Raw genomic sequence first — 26,646 nt, 5'->3', positions numbered from 1 at the left:
AACGGGGTTTTCATTTCGTTGGACCAGTTCCTTTAACGTTTTCGGGAGTCCCTTCTCTCGGCTGTAAAAGGAAGGATTGAACTAGATAGAGGGCTTGTCAGAATTCCTCCCGCTCTAACTCTGTACACAGTTGGATGGAATTTAAAATAAAAAATTGTGCATGAACGCTTCACAGTCTGTTAATTTTAGCTTTATTTCCTTGGCTTAGAGCGTCGGGGACCCACCAGACCTGCCTTTTCTGAGGGCCAGGCCTGCAGTCCCCTTTTGGGAACTAGGAGTTGGGTGTGACCCGGGAAACAAACCTACTGAAGGCCAACGGGCTAGCAGCATCTGAAACACAAGGGCTCTTTGTCTGGCTCTGTAGCCAGGCTGGAATGCAGTGGTGTGATCTCTGCTCACTGCAACCTCCACCTCCCGGGTCCCAGTTCAAGCAATTCTCCTGCCTCAGCCTCCCGAGTAGCTGGGATTACAGGCACGCACCACCATGCCTATCTGATTTTTTTGTATTTTTAGTAAAGACGGGGTTTCACCATGTTGGCCACGCTGGTCTTGAACTCCTGACCTCGTGATCTGCCTGCCTCGGCCTCCCACAGTGCTGGGATTACGTCCAGCCAACACAAGGGCTCTTAATCCTTTTTTTTTTTTTTTTTTTTTTTTTTTGAGGCAGGGTCTCACTCTGCCGCCCAGGCTGGAGTGCAGTAGTGAGATCACAGCTCACTGCAGCCATGACCTCCTGGGCTCAAGCGATCCTCCAGCCTCCGCATCCCCAAATGCTGGGATTATAGGCATGCGCCACTACTCCCGGCCTTAATACTTCATTTAGGAATGAAGGAAGGCGGGAACGCCCAAATGCGCTTAGTGTGAAGCAATCGCCTTAAAGCTGAGTGGAATGTGTGGTTGTCGGGGGTGGAGCCGGGAACCCAACGCGGTTGGAGAGCAGGAAGCTCTCCTGGGAGGGGGCCGGGAAGGAGGCGGGGCCGCCCCTGGGAACCACCCGGCCCTGGGCGGCCACGTGACCGAGCGCAGGGGCGGGGAGAGGGCGCCCCGGCTCCGCCCAGCGCGCATGCTCGCGGCTCGGCGCTGAAATTCAAATTTGAACGGCTGCAGAGGCCGAGTCCGACACTGGAAGCCGAGAGGAGAGGACAGCTGGTTGTGGGAGAGTTCCCCCGCCTCAGACTCCTGGTTTTTTCCAGGAGACACACTGAGCTGAGACTCACTTTTCTCTTCCTGAATTTGAACCACCGTTTCCATCGTCTCGTAGTCCGACGCCTGGGGCGATGGATCCGTTTACGGAGGTGAGTGAGTTTGCGGGTGCAGCCAGCCATGACCCACTGCTCTAGGCCCCCACCGCCCTTCCTCTGTCAACCTCTGGGTGAACCCCCACCCGGCGGAGGGCGCGTGTGTGCGCGTGCGCAGTGTGTGCGGGCGGGGGTCGGGCTGGCTGAGGATGCCGAGCAGGGGCCGCGGCTGCGGCCTGCTGTGGTTGGTGGGTTCCTCTGAGATTTTGTTGTTCCGGTCCTACAGATAAAACTCAGGGAGGAAGGCTTTGAGTCTGTCCTAAAAGGCTGTAGTGAGAGGTCTTTCAACCCCCATTTTTACCATGTCCCTCTGCAGTCCTGGCGCAGCAAGAGTGAGGCGTAGGCCTGCGGAACGGGTCCTGCTGGAAGCAGCTGGAATGCCCTGCAGGGCGGAGTCCGGGGCCGGTGACTCAGTGCGGCTGCCGCCGGGAAAGGCAGTGGGATGTGTGATTTGCGGAGTTCACGCAGCCCGCAGAGGAGATGCTAATGAAATGACAGCAAAACGTTAAAATAAGCAGGTGCTAGAAACCACTGCATTCGTTCATAAAAAGCCAGTAGTTCCTTGAGATCCCATTGTTCAGCTAACTAACGAACAAGTTCATACCCGGGACTGACCATTTTAATTGAAACAGTGCAAGTGTACCGAGCAAAACTATTAGCTCACGATTTTAGAGCAAAGAAATAAACTTTTCAGTGTTTCTGGGGCATACCATTATAGTACTTATTTCATCTTTTGTTCCTTTGGGATTGCATATGGGTTACATGGTTACTGTGTCGATTTCTCTAGTTTTAGCTTTTGTGGAGAATGCGTTGTCACATTTGGGAGTGTTTTGTTGCCAGTTGTCCACTTCCTTTTATTCCAGGACAGTTCCTCTTTCTTTAGGCTGTTGTGCAAATTTCAAACTGTTAGTTTTTGAGTGTTGCAAAGTGGACCTAAAACTGTGTTTACACTGATTCAAAAACTTAAATGCTGTGAAGAGTGGTAATTCTTTCGGGGAGACGTAATTATAATTCTATAAGTTATGTATAAGATATTAATTACAGGTTTCAGCAATTAGAGTTTACTTATATAAAAGCATGACATAATCTATTTTTCTGTTTCAGATTCTTAATCATCTTGGGACAAATACATCAATTTTTTTCACCTTCCTTAAAGGTTCTAATAGAAAAATCGAGAGCATATTTTTGTATTAGCCTTAAAATAGGGCTGGTCATGCACCAAATATCTTTCACTTACACTGAGGTCGAAAAGAGTGTATTTGTTTTATCTAAACTAGAATAGAATTCCTTAAAACATTAGCCCTGTGTGTCTTCCTAAGTAACAGACAGGAACAAAGCATTTTTAAGTTGGCTGAACATTGCACTTCATTTTACTTAAAAATGTCATTCTGAAGGTAGTACAAATCTCAATTGAAAGAAACTTTACCTGTTTAGATCGTTTTAGGATGTGCTCAGAAATATGTATGGTTTATATTATGAAAAGTTAGATTTCATAGCACCTTATTTATATGCAGCCTGCAAGATCACTTACAGTTGGAAAAACAGCTTAGATGTCTTTTCCTTAATAGGTAATGAATGAACTACTTGAATTGATTCCAACTCTTGGGTGCTTAATTATAGCATTCATAACATTTGCACAGTGAAATGAGCTACTGGTACAATTCTTTGTCTATCGACTGAAAGTCAGTATAAAATGACTTTCTCAACCAGGGTTTCCTCTCAGAACCATGGTACACAGGAAAATTGAGAGACCATTTTCTCAATTCTCCCCAGGATAATTCAATGCCACCCTACAAACATAGGAAATGAGTCTATTACATTAACGCCAGGGTATTAGGGCTTAATTATTTTGGTAACTCCAGTTGAGAAAGGTTACAATCATGGTAAACTCTCTTTTCCTCAAACGAGACTGTTCTGCATCGGTCTTCCTCCCTGCCGTCGCTGATACTGTTCTGGCACTCTTTTTTTTTTTTTTTTTTTTAAACGGAGTCTTGCACTGTTGCCCAGGTGACAAAACCATAAACTCACTACTCATAACATCAAGAGTTTGAAGCTCTACTCACAGGTGATAGTCATCCCAGTATAAGAATACTACAAAGAAACCCAGAGTGAAGTGTACCAATCCAGAACTTTCTTTATAAAAACCTTAAAAGAGAAAGAGCTATAATTAAAATACTTCACAGAAGCATATTTTATTGTAGATGCTTTAGATCCTTTAATGTCTGCAGGCTGCATATAAATAAGTAAACAAATAAACATGCCACTACCATTTTTAGTGGAATTTCTCTTATTTTCCAGAATTAAATGAAGGTCCCTGGGGAAGAGCTGCTAGAGCATATTGAAAATAAGAAGTTAATTTATATTGAGTCTACTGTGTTAAAGAAGGCAGGAAATTAGTAAAATCTCCTAGAAAAATTTGTCAGAGTTGACTGGGATGTATGTGGCAAAAGTTGTTCAGGGACTATAAGCTTCAGTTATCTGAGATTCATACATATGGGCTATCTTACTTCTTGAATATGTTATTGCAGTGGTTTTTTTTTTTTAATGCCTACACTGTTTGAGAAAGGTGTGATATTTCAAGGAATATACCTTGTATTTAAAAGAGTTTTAAAATTCCTGATATACTATTATAAGGAACAGCTACTTACGTTTATTGAGCTATTGAGTTTATATATTTCAGATATATAATTTCTTTTAAATTAATAACCTTTGGTGTTTATAGCTTTATTTCACAGATTAGGGAACCTTTTTGCATATCTATTTAATTTTTTTTAATCTGGCAATTTTTGAATCTAATGTAAGCAATAGAACATTCATATATGTTCGAATGACAAAATCACATTCTTTTGTTGTGACCTACTGCTCATGGTAACTGAAGCTGTACTGACTCACAAATGTTCTAACTGACGAGAATGGAATGTGGGCATGTCCATGAATGAATATAATTAGGCTAGTGTTGTATCTGGGAAGTGAGAGATATAGCAATTGAAAAATTATAAATTTATTAATTTAGAAAGAAGACATTATTTCTTTTTTCTTTTTTCGTTTTTTTTGAGACAGAGTCTCGTTCTCACCCAGACTGGAGTGCAATGGTGTGATCTTGGCTCAATGTAACTTTTGCTTCCCAGGTTCAAGTGATTCACCTGCCTCAGCCTCCCAAGTAGCTGGGACTACAGGCATGCACCACCATGCCTGGCTAATTTTTGTATTTTTAGTAGAGACGCGGTTTCACTGTGTTTGCCAAGCTGGTCTCAAATTCCTAGCCTCAAGTGATCCGCCTGCCTTGGCCTCCCAAAGTGCTGGAATTACAAGCATGAGCCACTGTGCCCAGCAGAGACTTTCTTATAAAGGCTTACAGCCTACAGTGTGGCCATCCTGACAGGCTGGGAAACATATTTAATAGCTTCGGGCAGGCACTTCAAGAGAGGAGAAGCTGGAACAGGGATTTATGCCTAAAGGGTTAGCCAGGTATACATATTCAACAGGTTATAGGCAGAGCTATGAGTATTTACAAAGGGGTCCTGATGGGTGGGTACTGAACAAACGTGCAGTTACATGCATCCCATGTTCACTTTGGGATGAAGACTTAACATTGGGCCCTATATCTCAAAAGGTGAGGTGGGGACATGAAGGCATTCAAGTGAGCAGCCTCTGTAAACTGGCCAGAATCAGTTCATGGTTGGTAGTCTTCTTACTGAGAGAGAGTTATTGAAATCAATCTCTTGTCCAATTAAAGCTGTAGTTGTAGCTTGTGGAGCAGGAGGGTTAATCAGTGTCTGATGGAGGATGAGCTGCAATTGTTTTAATATTTATTGCTTTTCTCAAGGTCAGTGCTTGTTCAGCTACTAGAGTAAAAGAAAAACTTTGGCAGTTAGAAGACAGTTTATTTTTTAAGGGTAGGGAGTTTGTGACTTAACCCTTGCCTGGCATGGCCTTAGGTCCTAGTTATTTGTTTACAGACAGGGTCTCACTGTGTTACCCAGGCTGGAGTGCAGTAGCGATCACAGCTCTCAGCAACCTTGAACTCCTGAGCTCAAGTAATCCTTTTGCTTCAGCCACCCCACCCCCCCGGGTAGCTGGGACTACAGATGTGCCCCACCATGCCTGGCTAACTTTTGTATGTTTTGCAGAGACAGGATCTTGCTTTGTTGCCCAGGCTTGATCCTGTTTATAATTTGATATCTTATTGCTACAAAGAGTCTTCTGTCAGTCTTATGATCTCTATTTAACATTAATGCTCATCAGTTATTGTGTCTAAACAGCAAAAGGAGGGGTATAACAAGGTACATGCAGCCTCCTGTCCCATCATGGCTGAGAACTCAGTTTTTAAGGTTTCTTTGGGGTCCCCGTCATCAAGAGGGGATCCGTTCAGTTGGTTGGGAGGATTAGTATTTTATTTTTAGTTCTCATATTGTATCATGGGGCGAAATTATCAGACATATATGGATTTGTGAAACAATATGCTTATTCTCGAATTTGTTGAAGGACTTTTATTTAGCGGGTGAAGGTCTTGTATTTTGGAAGCCATTTGGTTCATAAATTATTTTTTCAGTGATTAGAGCATTTCAATTTAGTGTCACTTTTTTCAATGAACTTTAAGTTAGAAATCATTCTTAAGAGTAGAGTGTGCCTTCTTTCAAATTTAGCTCATGTTTCTTTTATATACTCAGATTTTAAAAAAATTGTTACTGTATTTTAAGGAATTGAAAAGAGTCAAATGGAATTTAATTTTTCAGCCTGCACTAACTACTGTATCTGAGTATGCAAGGCAGTAAAAATAATCTGCATACCTCCTTTAGTTGTGTGCATTTGAAAGAAAATCAATTGTTTTACAGGGTCTTGTGTTTGAGCTTTACTAAAATTGACTTAAAATAGGAACATCAGTGGATTTGGAGTAGAAAGGAGAGTATTCATGACTTTATAGAATGGCTAAGATTTCAATTTAAAACCATTTTATTATATGTTAATATTTAATTAAATAAAACATAAGATTATTTTGTTTTTCTTTCCTCTTAGGAAATGTTTTATGTTTTCAAAGGACTAATATGTTATTTATCTCTTGCTGCTTACCACCACCCCAGATTTTAGCAGCTCTATTAGTTTTGCTGCTGTAACAAGTTATCACAAATTTAGTGGCTTAAAATAACATATTCATTATTTTACAGTTCTTTAGAGACAGGGTTTCACTCTGAAATCGGAAATGAATTTTACCACGTTAAAATCAACATGTCAGCGGAATTGTGTTTCTTCTGGAGGCTATAGGGGAGAATCTGTTTCCTAACTTTTCTTGTTTCTAAAAGCCATCTGTATTTCTTGGCTTGTCCCGTTCCCCCATCTTCAAAGCCAAAAATCACATTACTCTGACCTCTGCTTCCATGGTCATATTTTCCCTGACTCTGATCTTCCTGCCTCTCTGTTTTCCGTTGTAAGGACCTTTGTGATTATGTTGGGCCTGATCAGATAATCCAGGACTATCTCCATCTAAAGATTCTTAATCACATCAGTAAAGTCTCTTTTGCCCTGTAAGGCAACATATTCAGAGGTTTAGGGTATTAGGACAAAAAATCTTTGAGGGACCATTATTTTGCCTACCATAGTGGCTTAAAACAATACTCTTATTTCTCATGATTCAGTGGGTCAGCAATTTGTATTGTGCTCAGCCAGGCTGTTCTTCTGCTTGTCTCTGCGGTGGTCATGCAGGAATCTTCAGTGATCTGGCAGATTATCTGGAGCTGGATGGTCTATGATGGCCTTATTCACATGTTTGATAGTTGATACTTACCATCACCTGGGCCATGTGTCTCTGGTAGACTTAACCTGGGCATGTTCACTTAGTGGCAGAGAGAGAGAGAGACCCCAAACTGTAAAATCTCTTGATGTGTAAAAGTCTCACAATATCACTTGTGCCATATTTTATTGGTCAAAACAGATCACAAGGGCAGCCCAGATTCAAGGGTGAAGAAATAGATTCTGTCTTTTGATGAAAGCAGAAAAAATTTGTGGCCATTAAAAATCTTATATAACTAACTTTACACATTTTATTCCCCCTGTAATATTCCTGTAATAATTATGACATTGGGGTTCTCGTTTAGTGAATCTTGACGTAATTGCTTAGGATTTCACTTTTGAAATGTGTTTAACTGTCATCCTATATGGCAATTGGTGATTTTAGAAGATACTGCAATTTTATGAACCTTTGATTAAACTTGTGTTGTAACACTGATATATTTATTTATGTAGAAACTGCTGGAGCGAACCCGTGCCAGGCGAGAGAATCTTCAGAGAAAAATGGCTGAGAGGCCCACAGCAGCTCCAAGGTCTATGACTCACGCTAAGCGAGCCAGACAGCCACTTTCAGAAGCAAGTAACCAGCAGCCCCTCTCTGGTGGTGAAGGTAAAAGATTTGTGGGGAAAAATAACATTTACCTTTTTTTTTCTTTTGAAGGAGACAAGCCCCAAACATTTCATTAGCGTATAGAAGAACCAAGCTCTTTGGGAGACAAATGTAACAGCCTCTGGGGGAAATAACAGCCTTCCATTCTATTTCAGAGTTATTATATTAGGCCTAGAACCTATTGGGTTGGAACGGTTTCTTCTAAAAAATATTTCAAATTAATTGATTGAACTTTATTTTCTTCATTCTGAAGTTATCCTTAAAACCTCAAGGGAAGAAAAATAAAGAAGTAGGGTAACATTTATACTTACAGTAGTGTGTAGTTTTTTATCCCAGAGGTGGCAGAACAGCTGGCCACTGAGTTTGGATGGTGTCTCCGGTACCAGCAAGGCAATGGAAGGCACACTGCCCATACTTGACATTTAATGAACCTTTTTCACCCTGTATTTGCTGAACCAACTCTCTAAAGTTTATGTTGTTAATCTCCAGAAGTGGTGGAATTAAACACAAGCACACACACACATACACACAAACACAAACTCACCTGTAGTCTTACTCTTTCCTCAGTCCTAGGAGTGATTCCCAGCCAGCATCAGCCAGCCTCCTTAGTCTTTTCCTGGAGTATAGAATAGTCTGGAGATAATAATCTTCCTTAGTACGACTGTAAAATACTGTAATGCAACTGTAAAATAAAATGTAGAAAAAAATTACAGAGGGCAAAACCAATGTTTTTTTTTTTTTTTTTTTTTTTTTTTTAAAAAAAGCAGAGAAGAGTACATGGGGCTAGCTCAGTTATTTTGGAAGCTAACCATAGAACAAGAATTAATTTTCATATGTTTATCCATTTTGAAGGGAGAGTGAAGGAAATACATTACATATTATATAGTATTCAGCTAGGAAAATAGGGGCCTGACCCTAGTCCAGGATCTTCGTTTTCACTGTGAGATGGGTTTGTACTATTGAATGCTATGTATTTGAAAACCAGTGTTTGGATGCTTAGGTAGAAGTTCAAAACTACATTTTGATATTTAGGTAGAAGTTCACATTAACTGTTTTAGATAATTGTAAACTAGAAGAATTCTGTATTTCCAGATGGTATTGCATGTTAAAGCAGGAACACTTCCAAAAATTATTAGATGTGTTCATAGAAAATAGATCCATAAATGAGTTATAAAACATTAGAAAGTTTCAAAAATAAAAAAAGGAAAAGAAAAGAAACAAGAGCCAGGTGTGGTGGCTCATGCCTGTAATCTCAACACTTTGAGAGACTGAGATGGGCAGATTGCTTGAGCTCAGGAGTTGGAGACCAGCCTGGGCAACATAGCAAAACCCTGTCTCTACAAAAAATACAAAAATTAGCTGGGCATGGTGGCACATCTGTAGTCCCAGCTACGCAGGAGGCTGAGGTGAGAGGATCGCTTGAGCCCAGGAAGTTGAGGCTGCAGTGAGCTGAAATTGCACCACTGCACTCCATCCTGGGTGACAGAGTGAGGCCCTATCTCAAAAAAAGAAAAAAAGAGACATAAAAGTGTATTGGGGAAAAAATAGATTAGAAAGTTTCATGATGTATATTTACTTAGGTTGATGTCAACGAGGGCAATCATGATTTATCCCTGATACTACTTTGGTCACTGCCAGAACATTTGGTTAGGCAATTGATGAAACTGATCTCATATGAAATGTACCTTCTTTTAAAATATTAATTTTCCAGGAGATTATTGAAACTCAGTTGTAGTTAGAAATAATATGCCTTATGGTTCCGATAGATTTTTTTTTTTAATTGTAGGGCTTTTTCAGTTATTTTATAGGTGTTCATAGAAGCTTGAAATATGAAATGTTAAATATTTGTACTGGTGAATTTGTTTGGTATTGACCAGATAATTCAGTCACTTTTTCTGTCTCCTGTTGTAATCCTAAACCTCAAGCCAATTGCTCTTCTAACCATGCTTATTGGTTATTTTCCGTGAAAGAATGTTTCAAAAACAGAAAACCTGGTTTCTACACTTGGCTCAGCTGTGTGACTTTAGGCGGGTAACTGAATTTCTCTAGGCTTGATTTTTCTTATCTGAAGATGAGGTGATTAGGCTGTATAATCTTTAAAATCTGTTAGAATGCTTTCTTACTCTGTGTGTATGCACTTTTTATTTACTATTGTCTTAACACTATATAAAGTGTTATGCATATATTTTGAAAATATTATTTAAATATCTTTTATTTATTTTTATTTTTCCATAAGTTATTGGGGTAGAGGTGGTATTTGGTTACATGAGTAAGTTCTTTAGTGGTGATTTGTGAGGTTTTGGTGCACACATCACCCGAGCGGTATACACTATACCATATTTGTAGTCTTTTATCCCTCGCTCCCCTTCCGCTCTACCCCCCAAGTCCCCAGAGTCCATTGCATCCTTCTTAAGCCTTTGCGTCCCCATAGCTTAGCTCTAAATATCTTTTCATTAAGGTTTTTATAACATAAATTGTGTTTGCTTGAAAAGATCTTTCATACCAGATTTCTAAGTTGCTGAAAGAGAATGGGGTTTAACATACTTCTGGTTGTAACTAAAATCATTTAAAAGAATAGGGAGGGGTGATGTTTTATTAATTTGTTAAGTATCTACCCTCAAGTTTTTCATGTGAGAAATTACAAATTTGAATGTCTTTTTTCATCTTTTTTAATGTAGAGAAATCTTGTACAAAACCATCGCCATCAAAAAAACGCTGTTCTGACAACACTGAAGTAGAAGGTTCTAACTTGGAAAATAAACAACCAGTTGAGTCAACATCTGCAGAATCTTGTTCTCCAAGTCCTGTGTCTCCTCAGGTGCAGCCACAAGCAGCAGATACCATCAGTGATTCTGTGGCTGTCCCGGCATCGCTGCTGGGCATGAGGAGAGGGCTGAACGCAAGATTGGAAGCAACTGCCACCTCCTCAGTTAAAACACGTATGCAAAAACTTGCAGAGCAACGGCGCCGTTGGGATAATGATAATATGACAGGTATGAATTCTATAGATGGTATGGCCCATACATCTGTTCCAATAAGATTCAGTTTGGTATGTTGAACATTTTATCAGTTAACTCATGAAAAATGCTTTTGTTTTATCTATATGTTGAGTATCCTTTGCTTGCATATGGTTTGTCTACCAGTAGTATAAGTTGGTTGTGTTTAGACTGAAGTAGATCACAATGAGGTTCTTGGACTAGTTCATAGAAACCTGATCTTATAACTGTATTACCTTAATATCTGCAATGAAAAACAGTTGAGAACAAACTATATGTGTTGTTAGCATTGCTGACCCTCAGCTCCATGTTAAAGAAATCCTATTTCATGGATTCAATAATTAAATAAACTTGAGGGACTAAGGTATGCAATGCTTTTCAGTAGGGGAGAAATAAAATGTCAAAAAACATAAATTGAGCACCTGCAAAGTATATTATCACGCACAGTGCTGGAAATGAATGAAGTGGCTTGATCCTTGCCTTTCATGAGCCTATAATCACAAGGGGAACCTGAGAAGTAAAGCAACAGTTATGCAACAGGGTTATTTATGCTATGATCAATTTCACTTATCGCCTGCCTTGTTAAAAAAAAAAAAAAAAAGCTTTGAGATGACTTATAAAAATATCTGTATTTTGAAACAAGAAAAATAAAGAAGTCAAGGTGAAGAGAAAATACGGGAAGGGAAAACAAAGAAGTGAAAAGTAAAGTCATTAAGTGCAAACTGTAAAGTCTTCTTTTGCTAGTGGCCTATGCGAAGACATGAAACACTTATCAGTTACATGACTAACAAGCTAAAAGCAGAACCATCTTTGGCACTAAGACTTGAGATTTGGCACTAAGAGCTGAGAGAACTTTCTTTCATGTGTCCTTAAATATGACTTTGTGGGAGCCGATAAACCTATAAGGTTTCTCAAGGTAGGCAGATGTCCTGGCTCCAAGCTCAGTAAAAGCATTTCTTTTTTCTTTTCTTTTTTTTTTTTTTGAGACAGAGTCTCACTCTGTTGCCCAGTCTTGGCTGACTGCGACTTCCGCCTCTCAGGTTCAAGCGATTCTCGTACCTCAGCCTCCCAAGTAGCTGGGATGACAGGTGCGGGCCACCATCCATGCCCAGCTAATTTTTTGGGTATTTTTTGGTAGAGATGGAGTTGCACCATGTTGGCCAGGCTGGTCTTGAACTCCTGACCTCAAGTGATCGCCCGCCTTGGCCTCCCAAGTGTTAGGATTACAGTAATGAGCCACCGCATCCAGCAGTAGAAGCATTTCTAAAGTGAGCTAGCACAGTGCAGGTAGACCCCACGGTGCTTGCAGACAGCTCAGTGGCTACTGGGCCTCACCCAAGGAAGCATTCCTTAGGTGGTTCTCAGCCTGGCTGATTGTATCAGAATCACATAGACCATAGGATTAGAATTTCAGAAATGTGGTGGAGCTCCAAGGTGTGCTTTTGTCTTATTTTTTTTAAAGCTCTTTAGGTAATTCTGATGCATAGCCAGAATTGAGATCAAGTGATCTGAAGAATGGGGCTGGATGGATGACAGATATTTTAGACTGGATTAAACCAAATGGACTACATATATTTCAGGCAGTCTTCCATACATATCAATTTTTTTAACTGAAATTTTGATAAGAATTAGACAGCAGAGAGTTTATGTTTTCTGGCAGTGATGATAATAATCTCAAGAACAAACAGTATGTAAAATGCTAGGCATTGCAAATATTTTTTATTCTAATTTTTTTATTCTAATATCGTTTAATTCTTATAATCTTGAGATATATACCACTTTTATCTTCATTTTATAGAAGAAGGAAACTGGGTTCATATAGGGTAATAAACCTGTCCACGGTTAGCCAGCTCAAATTCAAATCCCAATGGTTTGACTTTAGAGCTCTTAACTCCTGTGACCTGCCTGATGGTTTTTTGTTTTTGTTTTTATTTTTGTTTTTTTGAGATAGAGTCTCACTGTGTTGCCCAGGCTGGAGTACAGTGGCGCAATCTCGGCTCACTGCAACCTCCGCCTCCCGGGTTCAAGTGATTCTCCTGCCTCAGCCTCCCGAGTGGCTGGGATTACAGGCTCATGCCATCACACTGGGCTAATTTTTGTATTTTTAGTAGAGATGAGGTTTCACCATGTTGTCCAAGCTGGTCTTGAACTCCTGACCTCAGGTGATCCGCCCGCCTCTGCCTCCTAAAGTGCTGGGATTATAGACGTGAGCCACCTCGGCAGGCCACCTGATGTTTTTTGGCACATAGCATAGTCTATGGTGTCAATTAATACCTATTTATTTTAGTAGTGGTGAGGTAAGAGGTAGGACTCGACTCCAGATGCGGGACTTGGGCACTGGACAAGATTGAGAAATAACAACAACAAAGAAATAAGAAATTTAAAAAAAATTGAGGACTAGCTAAAACAGGGCCTAGGGGGAAGCAGCTTTCCAGTGACATGCCCACCAGTGTGCCATGTCAATTCATCATTGCCATGGCAACACCCAGGAGTTACCACCCCTTTCCATGGCAATGACCCAAAAGTTACTATCCCGTCCCTCGATATTTCTACATAAGCTGCCCGTTAATGTGCATGCAATTAAGAGTAGGTATAAATATGACTGTAAAACTGCCCTGAACTGCTACTCTCTGCCTTTGCGGTAGCCCTGCTCTGCACAGGGAATCAACAGAGTTGTAACATTGCCTCTTCAATAAAGCTGTTTTTTTTTTGGTTTTTTTTTTTTTTGAGATGGAGTCTTGCTCTGTTGCCCAGGCTGGAGTGCAGTGGCACAATCTTGGCCCACTGCAACTTCTGCCTCCCAGGTTCAAGCAATTCTCCTGCCTCAGCCTCCCGAGTAGCAAGGATTACAGGTGCATGCCACCACACCCAGCTAATTTTTTGTACTTCTAGTAGAGACAAAATGTTTCACCATGTTGGCCACGCTGGTCTCAAACTCCTGACGTCAGGTGATGTGCCTGCCTCGGCCTCCCATAGTGCTGGGATTACAGGTGTGACCCACCATGTCCTGCCTGCACCTAGATTATAATATTAGCCTTCTCACTGGTCTTCCTGCTTCAAACCTCTGCCCTGTCCAGTCCCTCCTCAATTCTCACACCAGCGTGATTTTTATAAAACACTTGCCTGCTTCTGCTTTAAACTCTCCCAGGACCTCCCCATCACCTCCTGATTAAATTCCAATCTGGACCTGTTGCTTTTTCAAACGTATCTCTGTATTTTGACACATTCAGAATGGAAAAAAAATGTAACTCTTGGTTTTCTACTGCTTGCTTTAAACACCGGAATAGGATCTACTTATACACACACTCTGCTCATGTTACTTACGTCTGCTTTCTATGCATTTTTGTTTTTCTGACTAGATTATCTCCATTCTCTGAAGCCAGTTGTCCTTCAGAGTCCGGCTTAAGGAGTCTCTTCCTCCAGAAAAGCCTCCCTAACTACTACCTTCCCTGCAATAGCCTTTATATACCTCTGTTATTTTCCCTAGAATAAGCGCTGTCCTATCAGCAGATGACAGTTTTATTGTCATATTTCAGGAATGGGCTTAATAAGATCTCTAGCTCTTGTAACTATACTCTGTGGTGCATGCCTGTAATCCCAGCTACTCGGGAGGCTGAGGCAGGAGAATCTCTTGAACCCAGGAGGCGGAGGTTGCAGTGAGCCGAGATTGCGCCATTACATTCCAGCCTGGGCAACAAGAGCAAAACTCTTTCTCAAAAAATAAAATAAAATATAATCTAGTTGCAAAGAGTGAAGGCCTGTGGAAATGAAGAGGAGAAGCTGGATTTGAGAGATATAGGAGACAAACTCTAGGACCTAATGACTGGATGGTAGAGGGAGAAGGGAGGAAGAGGTCAGATTCCTGGCCTCAGTGACTGGATAGTTAGCGATGTCTTTTCCTAAGATGAGGAGGAATATGTTTGGGGCAATTTCAACTTCACATATGTTATTTAGGATATGTGTGGGAGAGCCAAATGGAGGTATTTGGTAGTTGGAAGACTGTGAAGGATAAGCCAGGAAGGATAGTATAGAATGATGTCACAAATAGAAAGGGAGTGATATATTTTAGAGATGTCAAGAAATACAAAGCCTGCAAAGCATGTACTGGCATCTAGTGACAATGGCAAAACCAACTTCAAGGCAGTGGTATAGGCAGAAGGTCAGTTGAGTGAGTTAAGTGGTGAGTGAATATTGTGCAGGGAAAGAGGGGCAGTAGTTAAAGAGGATGTGTATCAATGAGGGGATGTTTATTTTTTTTGAGACAGAGCCTTGCCTCGTCGCTCAGGCTGGAGTGCAGTGGTAATGCTCTCAGCTCGCTGCAACCTCCTCCACCTCCCAGGCTCTAGCGATCCTCCCACCTCAGTGTCCCGAGTAGCTGGGACTACAGGCGCATCACCAAGCCCAGCCAAGTTTTTCATTTTTTTGCAGATTTTGCATTTTGTAGGTTTTGCCATGTTGCCCAGACTGGTCTTAAAGTCCTGAACTCAAGCAATCCACCCGCCTGGGCCTCCCAAAGTGGTGGGATTACAGGCATGAGCCCACTGCTCCTTGCCGGGATGTTTGTTTGTTTGTTTGTTTGTTTGATTTATGAGAGGGAGTCTTGCTCTGTCACCGAGGCTGGAGTGCAGTGGCACGATCTCGGCTCACTGCGACCTCCGCCTCCTGGGTTCAAGCGATTCCCCTGCCTCAGCCTCCCGAATAGCTGAGTTTACAGGTGCCCGTCACTGCGCCCGGCTAATCTTTGTATTTTAGTAGAGACGGGGTTTCACCGTGTCAGTTAGGCTGGTCTCGAACTCCTGACCTCAAATGATCTATCTGCCTCGGCCTCCCAAAGTGCTGGGATTACAGGCGTGGGCCCTTCGCACCTTGCCAGTATGTTTATTTCTAAGGTGAGAGAGGCTTGAGCACCCAGTAGTCTCCCCACTTATCTGCTGGGTATATGTTCCATGACCACCAGTGGATGTCTGAAACCTCAGGCAGTACCGAAGCCAATTGCCATCATTCACACCATCTTTCTGTGCATCTTCCACCTGGAAATGTAATGCCTTTTCCATTTTAACTAAGCACTTACACACACTGTGGCCATAACTTTCATAGCTTGAAGTACGACAGCAAAACTCCATGAATTTCTTTTATCTTCCTCACAATTTCATGGAAGAAGATTCATTTTTACCATAGATCTTAGCAACCTCAGCATATTATTTTCTTTCCTTATTAAGTCGAGAACTTTCACCTTTTGACTTCAAGAAAGCACTTTATGGCTTCTCTTAGGCATATCTGAATTGCCAGCATCACTGCTACTGCTCTTGTGCTTTGGGGACATCATTAGGGCAAATAAAGGCTACTTGAACACAGGCACTGCATACTCCAGTAGTCAATCTGATAACCAAGACGGCTATAAAGTGATTATGGGGCAGGTGGCGTCTACAGTGTAGATATGCTGGACAAAGGATTCATATCCTGGTCAGATGGTGCAAGATTTCATAATGCTACTTAGAACGGTGTGCAGTTTAAAATTTATGAATTGTTTATTTCTGGAATTTTCCATTTAATATTTTTAGACAACAGTTGACCGCTGGTAAGGAAACTGGGAAAGTGAAACTGAAGATAAGGCATGGGCTACTGTATGGTCATACACCACATATTGATGTTTTGATCAGTGGTGGACTGCATATACAATGGTAGTCTCATTATAATGTACTTTTACTGTACTTTTTCTATATTTAGATGTTTGCTTACCATTGTGTTACAGTTGCCTGCAGTATTCTGTAGAGTAACATGCTGTACAGGTTTTTAGCCTAGGAGCAATAGGTTTTACCACATATCCTAACTATATAGTAGGCTATACCATTTTTGTGGAAATGTGCTCTGTGAGGTACACATAACAAAATCACCTCATGATGCATTTCTCAGAATGTATCCCCATTGTTAAACAACTCATGACTGTGTTTATGTGCAGAAAAGAGTTTGTAGAGAAGGAGAGGGCTTATTTTGAGCAAGATCCCTGAGAAGGTTTTGGAGGGGCAGAATTGAAAATTCAGCAGAAGTGGAAGCTTTGGACAGGAGGGATTCCTCTTTCCTTGATTGAATTTGTGGAGTAGGAAATGCTATGAACCTTGGCTTCCCTATATACATGCCCTAGGGAAGGCCTAGAATCTTCGTCAGTTAAATATCACTATTTGGGATTTCTCTCCAAATGAAGTAACTATGCAGAAAAACATTTGGTTGTTTTCGATTTGATCTAACCCTGTGCTATCCAATACAGAAGACACTAGCCATATGTGGATGTTTAAGTTAATTAAAATGAAATAAAATGTAGTTTATCAGCTGCTCTAGCCACATTTCAAGTGTTCATTAGTCACAAGTGGCTAATGGTTACTGTATTGAACAATCAAACATTCTGTTGTACAGCAATGGTCTAATCCATTTTTAAAACAAAAAGTTTCTGTGAGATACATAATCTTAAATTGTACAATGTTATATATAACACCATGAATTCATTCTAAAAATACAACCTATCTTATTCATGATCCATCGAAAAATGGAAAAAATAGGTCTAATAGTTTTTTTTTAATTTCAGATTTAGTATCATTTGATTTAAAAAGATGTTGTCAAATTTAAATAACTTGGAAGTTTCATGCATGCTAGAACTTTTCACTGGTTCTGAAACCTATTAATCTCATTTAAAAATTCTGCATAGAGTGATTCTTGTATTATACGTAAGTATTACTCTTTTTATTATACTTTAGGTTTTAGGGTACATGTGCACAATGTGCAGGTTTGTTACGTATGTATCCATGTGCCATGTTGTTTTGCTGCACCCATTAACTCATCATTTAGCATTAGGTATATCTCCTAATGCTGTCCCTCCCTCCTCCCCCGACCCCACAACAGTCCCCGGAGTGTGATGTTCCCCTTCCCGTGTCCATGAGTTCTCATTGTTCAATTCCCACCTATGAGTGAGAACATGCGGTGTATGTAAGTATTACTCTTGAACATGGTTTTTAACTTTTCTGAAAACATTTTCAGATGATATTCCTGAAAGCTCACTCTTCTCACCAATGCCTTCAGAGGAAAAGGCTGCTTCCCCTCCCAAACCACCGCTTTCAAATGCCTCGGCAACTCCAGTTGGGAGAAGGGGCCGTCTGGCCAACCTTGCTGCAACTATTTGCTCCTGGGAAGATGATGTAAATCACTCATTTGCAAAACAAAACAGTGTACAAGAACAGCCTGGTACCGCTTGTTTATCCAAATTTTCCTCTGCAAGTGGAGCATCTGCTAGGATCAATAGCAGCAGTGTTAAGCAGGAAGCTACATTCTGTTCCCAAAGGGATTGCGATGCCTCTTTGAATAAAGCCCCATCCTCAAGTGCTGATGATGCATCTTTGGTTAATGCCTCAATTTCCAGCTCTGTGGTAAGTCAATATCATTTTGGTCTTTGGAAGCCTTTTCTTTTATTGTTATGAGTGGTATAATACATCTGTGTGTATGTGCAGCTGGATGGGTGGATATGTGTTTTACAATAGATGCATAGTGAGTTTATATGTATTTGTAAGATATCAGTTTCTTAGAAAGTGAAAATTGTTAAGTTGGGTACCCATCCTAAGATCAATTAGCAGTTGACAGCTGAAGTTATACTAATTTGATGCAAATCCAGAGTCTATAATGGAATGATAGAGCCTCTTCTTAGTCATTAAGGAGAGCACTGAAAATGAAGTCCTCTGTTATAATGCTTTAAATATATATATGATAAATTTATATAAATTTATCAAATATTTCTGAAAAGATATATAACAAAATAGTAGCTATAGTTGCCTCCAGGAAGGCAAATTGCCAAACAGGGTATGATACTTTCACTGTATATCCTTTTGAAATGTTTGAAACTTTTACTTTGTGCATGTATTACCTCAACAGTTTTCAAAAAACAATCTTAAATAAAAAGGAAAAATAATTTTGTGTTTCTGACCATTGTCTTTTAGTGTAGAGCTAGGCTTTAGAATTAGACCTGCATTGAATCCCAGCTCTACCACATAATTAGAAGTGTGGACAAGGTGCTTTGGACAAGGTGCTTAATATTGCAAGGCTTTATTTTTCTATATGTAAAATAGGAAAAAAAGATTATTTGGAGGGCTAAATAAGAGTCATAAATCGCTTAGCATAGTACCTGGCTGTGTATAAGTACTTAATTTATTAACCATCAAGTACATGATACTATTTTGTTAAATTTTTAGACTTAATTAAAATGTAATTTGGTCTAATATAGTTAATTTGATAAAGGTACTAGTGCAATAATATGAATAAAACTTTTTTTTAAATAAAGAGTGATCATACTGCTAATAATTATCCATGAGTATATTATGCAGACTAACCCACATATTATGATTTAAATCATAGCATTTTTAGGTTGTTTTTTTCCCAAATCTTTCAAATTTGTTTGATCTATTAGAGAGCAAAATCATTTCATTTTCATAAATCTTACATAAAGGCTATCAAGTAAATAGGACTTGAATTGTTTTGTTATAGGACTGTTTTTAGATATTGTGAATGTTGTTTACCCTAAATGTTTTCATGTTTCAGAAAGCTACTTCTTCTCCAGTGAAATCTACTACATCCATCACTGATGCTAAAAGTTGTGAGGGACAAAATCCTGAGCTACTTCCAAAAACTCCTATTAGTCCTCTGAAAACGGGGGTATCGAAACCAATTGTGAAGTCAACTTTATCCCAGACAGTTCCGTCCAAGGGAGAATTAAATAGAGAAATTTGTCTGCAATCTCAATCTAAAGACAAATCTACAACACCAGGTTACGTATTTATAAAAAATTTAGTTATTGCTGACTATATTCAGGATATCTGTTCTCAGCATTTTAAGTATCCAATTGTGAATGGTACAGCAATGGTTTGCCAGGGCCAATGCCTGAATGTTCCAAATGAGACCTCAGCTTTAGTTGATTAAATGAATATTTATTAACATAGACTAGCCTATTTACTGGTCAAAGGACTTAATATGTTACATTTTAACAGTTTAAACATGCTTTTTCCAGGATGATCATGTTAGATATTTTTTTCTACATTTTTTGATTCAGACAAAACATATTTAACTGGAAATCACATTTTAGGGGCATAATGGAGAAACACTCTTGTAGCCAAGTGTGCAGAGCAGTGCTTCTCAATCTTGAGTGTGAAGGCACCTCTAATAGCAGAGAGAAGTGAATGTGCATACAAATGACCCCACTTCTAATTTTACTTATTTGCTAAATTGATAAATGATAGAAATTTTTGAAAAAATTGCTGTTTATTGATAAATAATAGATGTATATATTTTGGGAGTACATTTGGTAACTTAATACATTCATATAATTCGTAAAGATCAAATCAGTGTAACGAGGATATCCATCACCTTAAATACTTGTCTTTATGCTAGAAACATTTGAATTCTTCTCTTGTAGCTATTTTGAAGTATACAATAGATTATTGTAAACTATAGTCACCCTACTGATCTATCAAACACTGGGTCTTTTTTCTTCTGCCAAACTGTATATTTGTACTCATTAATCAACCTCTCTTCATCCCCCAATTATATTTATCTGTGTGTATATTGTGTGTGAGCATTTACATATAAAACAAAATTTCTTACCATAGTAAACTGATACTCCAGGAAATGCCATATTTATCGTGTGGTGATTTATACCTTCTGGCCCACTTCCATTTACTGTTAATTGAGAAACACAGGACTAAAATATATGGTAATCGAGTTTATTCTGAACTGTGTTCATTTCCATTGGAAAGACTTAATTCTAAGGTTTAACTTTTTGAAAATACAACCTCTGCAGAAACTATAGTTCATCATAAAGGGGCAGTAAACAGAAATGAGAGTGGGGAAGCGGTTATGGGGTAGGTAGAAATCGGCAATTTCCAGTTGAGCCAGAATGAGAATTGGAAACAATAGCAAGATCCCCAGATGGAATAGGACTAGTTAGTCCCAATTTTCTAAAGACTTAAGGCTTAGATAAGAAGCATTCTTTTTAATTGTTCTTGGCTACTGGATATACCCAGAATCACATTTCCAGAGTTTCAGAGATATTTATTTTAGATACTTCATTGTATTCTTAATGGACTCTAGTTTGGAATATGGCCTGAAGTAGTAATAAGTGACAGGTGAAGTCCTCAAATTATGGCCATGGCTCAAATTCTGCCCTTTGCTTGTTTTTGCAAATAAAGTTTTATTGGAGCACAGCCACACCCATTTACTTACATATTGTCTGTGGTTGCTTTCATTCTGTAATGCAGAGCAGAATAGTTGTGACAGAGGCCATATGGCCCACAAAGCTCAAAATATTTAGTGCCTGGCCCGTTACAGGAAAATATATGCTAATCTTTGATATAGATAAGCCTATTTTTATATAATACAACCTTAGAATCCTCTTAATGGGAGTGATATAGGCCCCATTTGCCCTACTTTAAATTTACTTCGTACTATTTCAATGAGTGCTGTGGGGTTTTTTGTTTTGTTTTGTTTTGCTGTTTTTGTTTTTGAGACAGGGTCTCACTTTGTCACCCAGGATGGACTGCAGTGAGTGGCATGATCTCAGCTCACTGCAGCCTCAACCTCCCAGATTCAAGCGATCCTCCTGCCTCAGCCCACCAAGTAGCTGGGACTATAGGCATGCCACTACAAGTGGCTAATTTTAGTATTTTTTATAGAGATGGGGTTCCTCCATGTTGCCCGGGCTGGTCTCGAACTCCTGAGCTCAAGAGATCCACCCACCTCGGCCACCCAGAGTACTAGGGTTACAGGTGTGAGCCACTGCGCCCAGCTGAATACTATTTTAAGACACTGTAAAGTCAAGGTGTCCTTTTGATAAAACGAATAATCCCTAATTTTCCTTCTGAAGGAGGAAAAGGAAAAATTCCTTTATTTTCACGTTAGGCTTCCTAAAAGCAGGATAAAATAAACTGACTATAGAAATGTAAGTTGTTGGAAGTTACCATGGCCAGCACACTTGGTGATGAAGGTAGATTTATTAATATACATACAGTCAATTTCTAATTATTTAAATTCTGGTTGTTCAGTTTGAGAGTTTTCTAAGCCCTACTGCCCTCTCCTCATTCTACCTTTTCAAAAAAGATTTTTTTTTTTAATAACTAAATTCTATGAGTAGGTTTTAGGGCATGTACTTAAATAGAATAGTAAAGTAAACTTTTTAAAATTTTGAAGTATTTTTATAGTTTACTTTGTGAATGAATATTCCTGATAGAATCAAAGCATTCTGAAGCTGTAATGTAGTTTAGAACTTTTTCCATAGAAATTATAATAATTTTTTATTTTGAATAGCCTCCAAAAATGCGTGTGTTTTCTGTAGGAGGAGCAGGAATTAAGCCTTTCCTGGAACGCTTTGGAGAGCGTTGTCAAGAACATAGCAAAGAAAGTCCAGCTCGTAGCACACCTCACAGGACCCCCATTATTACTCCAAATACAAAGGCCATCCAAGAAAGATTATTCAAGCAAGACACATCTTCATCTACTACCCATTTAGCACAACAGCTCAAGCAGGTATGGTGTACTGCATTTAACATTATTCATCACATGGTCTCTGCATAGAACCTAGAAATCAAAATGGGTTCTGATGCCAGTCTTTTTGACTGAGATAAGTAGCATCTTGATTTTCTGTATCACTAATTTCAGACAAGACTGGGCACATTCAGGGTGGTATGGCCGTAGACAGTATCACTCATCTCAAATTAGAAATATTGTCCTGAATTCCATGTGTATTATGAACTTTTTAAACTGCAAACTGTTTAAACTTTTTAAACAGTTTAAAACTGAAAACAAGGAAAATTTTAGTAGTGTTTGGATGTTAAACATGCTACCGGCTCTTGTGTAAAATACAGCTTTTGATGGGTTTAGGAACGTCAAAAAGAACTAGCATGTCTTCGTGGCCGATTTGACAAGGGCAGCAATATATGGAGTGCAGAAAAAGGCGGAAACTCAAAAAGCAAACAACTAGAAACCAAACAGGTAATGTAAACAAGAAATATAAAAGCGAACTTGGTCCCCAAATAGTTGGGATCTAATTTGTAGTTCTGTATTAGCAAATAATTCTTTACACATTTTTCTTTCCAATTAACTCTGTCACTTTTCGTTTATAAATCCCTTAAATGTGTGTACCAACTCTGCTTTTCTTGTGATATTTTTCCATTTCAGTGGAACTCTTCACCATATTCATTGATGACCTTAAAATCAAATTTTACAAAAATTATTTTCATCATTCATTTGATTTCAGAGTCTACTTAATATTCCACTTAGATGCTGGTTCTAAAATATTTCAAGAATCTACTTTTCTCATTGATGACTGTACACCTTTCGCCACACACCATGTCTTTAGACTATCTGGGATCCTTTCAGTCACCACATACCTCCCAGATTGCTCTTTATTCCTATCAAAGTTCATTAATCAGCCTTCAACAAAATCTCTACAATGTAAGCTGTGTTCTGTTTCATTTACATGTCTACAAAGTACTGTGTTAGGATATGTTTTTAAGCTAATAGAATTATATTTACAGTGGGGACTAATAGAAAGTAAAATAACAGTAAGTTTAACTAGTATTCTTTGAGAAAGATCTACCTGATTGATTTGTTTTTTATCAGTTCACTTGCTTAACAAATCACATTTCCCAGAGTTCTGATCTCAACCTTTTTTTCTCAGTTGCTCTGGAACATCTCTTCCCTGTCCACATACCTAGATTCCGATAAGCACTGAAATGCTGATGATGCTCAGCTCCGTTGTGCTGATCTCTCTCCTGAGCTCTAGGTGTGGTTGGCTAGCAAAGCCTGCTATGCTTTGCTGTAGTATCTTCCCCTTGTAGTCTCTGTCTTCTCTTGTTGGTTTACTCTATACCTCGTCATCTAAAACAATCTGGAAGTTCTTCCTTGACTTCTTCCTCTTGTTTACTGTGTCTTCCCATCTGCTTGCCCCTAGCACACATACGCATAAACACACATGTGCAGTGATAAGTTTTCTAAGTCTGTCACCCACCTGCCTCATCTTCCATATTTTCCTCTGCTATTACCAAAGTTACTGCTGTAGCTCTGTACTGAACATTCTGCTTCTAGTCTCGCTACTCTCCAATCCACCTTACCAGTTGCTGCCAGAGAAATATATATATATATATATATATATTTTGACATGGAGTTTCACTCTTATTGCCCAGCCTGGAGTGCAATGGCACGATCTTGGCTCACCGCAACTTCCGCCTTCCAGGTTCAAGCGATTCTCCTGCCTCAGCCTCCTGAGTAGCTGGGATTATAGGCATGTGCCACCACGCCTGGCTAATTTTGTATTTTTAGTAGAGATGGAGTTTCTCCATGTTGGTCAGGCTGGTCTCGAATTCCTGACCTCAGGTGATCTGCCCGCCTCAGCCTCTCAAAGTGCTGGGATTACAGATGTGAGCCACCGCACCCGGCCGAGAAATATTTTTAAAAGACGCATATTCATGTATTCACTTGCTTAAAATCTTGCAGTGCTCCCCATAGTCATCATCAGAAAAAATGCGTAAACTGCTTGGCTTGACATATAGAATGATTCCTCACCTGGCTCCTCCCCACTGCTCCTTCACAGGTATTCATGCAGGCTATTTGCAGTTTCTCAAATATACCCATGTTTTTATATCTCTCTGCTTTTGCCTTCTGTTCTCTGCCAGGAATATTTCCCTGGTGAGCTCCTAATTCATTAAGAATAGGTCAAACTTTAATCCCCTCTAGGAATTCTTCCTTTTCTCAAAGGGTCCCACTTTTTTTCACCCATGACATCCTGTATATACCTCAACTAGAATATTTATCTTCCTGTGAATGTTTTAAGTTTGCATTCCACCACTGCCTATGGGAGTCTTCTCCACCTCTGTGTTCTTAGTGCCTGGCTCAGACTAGGGGCTCAACAAACTTGTATTTGAAGGAAGGAAGAAATGTGCTTGCTGATCCTTCCCATCAGCATATAACAAGCTGTTATCTGCCATCTGAAAAAAAAAAAAACAACTCTCGCGACTGTTCCCTCCTTTTCTTTGCCTCCTTGTCATGCAGACTCTTCTACAAGTTATTCCTACTTGCTGCTTTCAGGTTCCCCCTTCTCTTTAGAACTCTCTCTGCTTAAGCTTTGCCACCACTCCTTCCACAGACTGAGTATCCTTATCACATTTGTCAGTGATCTTCACCTACTAATCAATTTTCAGTTGATTAGTAGCATTTGACATTGTCGATCACTCTTCTGTTGGGAGCGCCTTCTTTACTTGGTTGCCAGTGTATCATATTCCCATGGCTTTCCGCCGGTGTCTCTAGAAAGTGTAGAGCAGGGTTCTTAAACTATTTTGTACTAAATAATTCCCCATAAACCGTGAAATTCCTCCCAGAAAGTTGCACATATGCATGTAAACAAAATTCTGAACACAGTAACAGTGCAGAGCACTCATCTCTGGTCTCCACAGACTAAGCAGCAAAAGAGCTAGGAGGAAAATGCAGTTGAAGGAAGTGTCTTTAAAGTCAAGGGGCTCGGCGTGGTGGCTCCCGCCTGTAATCCCAGCACTTTAGGAGGCTGAGGTAGGTGGATCACTTGAAGTCAGGGGTTTGAGACCAGCCTGGCCACCATGGTGAAACCCCATCTCTACTAAAAATACAAAAAAAATTAGCCAGGCTTGGTGGCGGGTGCCTGTAATCTCAGCTACTCAGGAGGCTGAGGCGGGAGAATCCCTTGAACCTGGGAGTCAGAGGTTGCACTGAGCCGAGATCGCGCCACTGCACTCCAGTCTGGGCAACGGAGTGAGACTCCGTCTCAAAAAAAAAAAAGGAAATAAAGTCAAGGGAAGAAAGAAAACTTTTGAGAAGGAAGGCATGGTTGGTATTGTCACGTTTCAAATGTGGGTTGAGCTAAATCTACTGGGTTTTGAAGTAAGAAGTTTGCTGTAACGTGGCAAGAGCAGTGTTAGTGAAGAGGTGAAGGTGGCGTACAGGTGGTGCTGGGTCGAGGAGGGAATGGGCATGAGGAGCAGAGCCAGTGAGTGCAGGCATTTCTTAAAAGTTTGGTCCTAATGGAGGTGATAAAGGAGGTAGTGGCTGGAGGAGATGAAGAAAAGTATGGTTTGTATGTGTTTTGTCCTTTCTGATACCTAAGTCAATTTGTGTGATGGGATAAGGGGTGATAATTGATGGCAGGAGGTGAGAATGGATTAACTCAGCACAGTGAAGGGAACAGAACTGATGAGGACAATCTCCTGTGTGACAAAAAGGAAGGAGGAAAGTAGCATGTAGGGGTGATGGTAGTCTTAGAGTTAGGATAGCAAAAACTGATGGACTTTCTGCTGAAAGCTCCTGTTTTACTCATCCTTAGGAAAGGGAAGGTGACAGGGGAAATACTGTCTGGATGAAAGAAGAGAGAGCTGACTCAGACACAGGAAGAATAGGGGGTAGTATTGAGGCATAGATGAGATATGAGACCATAGATTTTATAGTGGAACCATTTGATCGTTTACTTTGTTTTTAAAAAATTTTTATGTATTTTTTAATCCACTCATCTGCATGCTAATTACATTGTTTTTACACATCCAAAGCTGCTTCTAACTTGAGAAACAATAAAGTCTGGAACTAGACCTGGAACACGAGTACCTGGGTTTGTATACTGGCTCTGCCAGTCACTAACTGTGTGCAAGATACATGACTTTTTTGTGTCTCAGTTCTCTCATCTGTAAAATGGAGATACTAGTATCTAATATAGAGGGTTATTGAGAAGATTAGGTGAGGCAATAGATATAAGGTGCTTAGAAAGGTGGCTGGCACATATTGAGCTCTGTGTAAGTATTAGCTGCCTTTATTTTGCTGTTATTTGATTATTTCTACTATGACTTCATTCGTAAAGTCTTCTTTTATTTCTTTGCTGAAATAATCTGTACAACAATATAAAGTCTTTAAACAT

At 39.8% G+C, this 26,646-nt stretch overlaps 2 protein-coding genes across 6 annotated transcripts in view; one reads left to right on the top strand and one right to left on the bottom strand.

The window, feature by feature from the left end:
* The window catches only part of MATCAP2 (microtubule associated tyrosine carboxypeptidase 2), a 65,814-nt gene extending 64,489 nt beyond the window's left edge, over window positions 1–1,325 (bottom strand). Inside the window, exon 1 of the mRNA XM_032758323.2 lies at window positions 1,218–1,325. Coding sequence (XP_032614214.1) covers window positions 1,218–1,325 — 108 coding nt within the window. The remainder of the gene's footprint in view (window positions 1–1,217) is intronic.
* The window catches only part of ANLN (anillin, actin binding protein), a 63,908-nt gene continuing 38,374 nt past the window's right edge, over window positions 1,113–26,646 (top strand). For all 5 annotated transcript variants that reach the window (XM_032758316.2, XM_032758315.2, XM_058445686.1 and 2 more), the window contains exons 1-7: window positions 1,113–1,295; window positions 7,539–7,692; window positions 10,371–10,685; window positions 17,718–18,103; window positions 19,266–19,491; window positions 22,051–22,241; window positions 22,596–22,706. In XM_032758316.2, coding sequence (XP_032614207.1) covers window positions 1,278–1,295; window positions 7,539–7,692; window positions 10,371–10,685; window positions 17,718–18,103; window positions 19,266–19,491; window positions 22,051–22,241; window positions 22,596–22,706 — 1,401 coding nt within the window. In that variant the 5' untranslated portion in view covers window positions 1,113–1,277. The remainder of the gene's footprint in view (window positions 1,296–7,538; window positions 7,693–10,370; window positions 10,686–17,717; window positions 18,104–19,265; window positions 19,492–22,050; window positions 22,242–22,595; window positions 22,707–26,646) is intronic.

Source organism: Hylobates moloch, unplaced genomic scaffold (assembly GCF_009828535.3).
Source record: "Hylobates moloch isolate HMO894 unplaced genomic scaffold, HMol_V3 SCAFFOLD_1, whole genome shotgun sequence".
Classification (NCBI taxonomy): domain Eukaryota; kingdom Metazoa; phylum Chordata; class Mammalia; order Primates; family Hylobatidae; genus Hylobates; species Hylobates moloch.
This window is presented reverse-complemented; position numbering and strand designations above follow the sequence as displayed.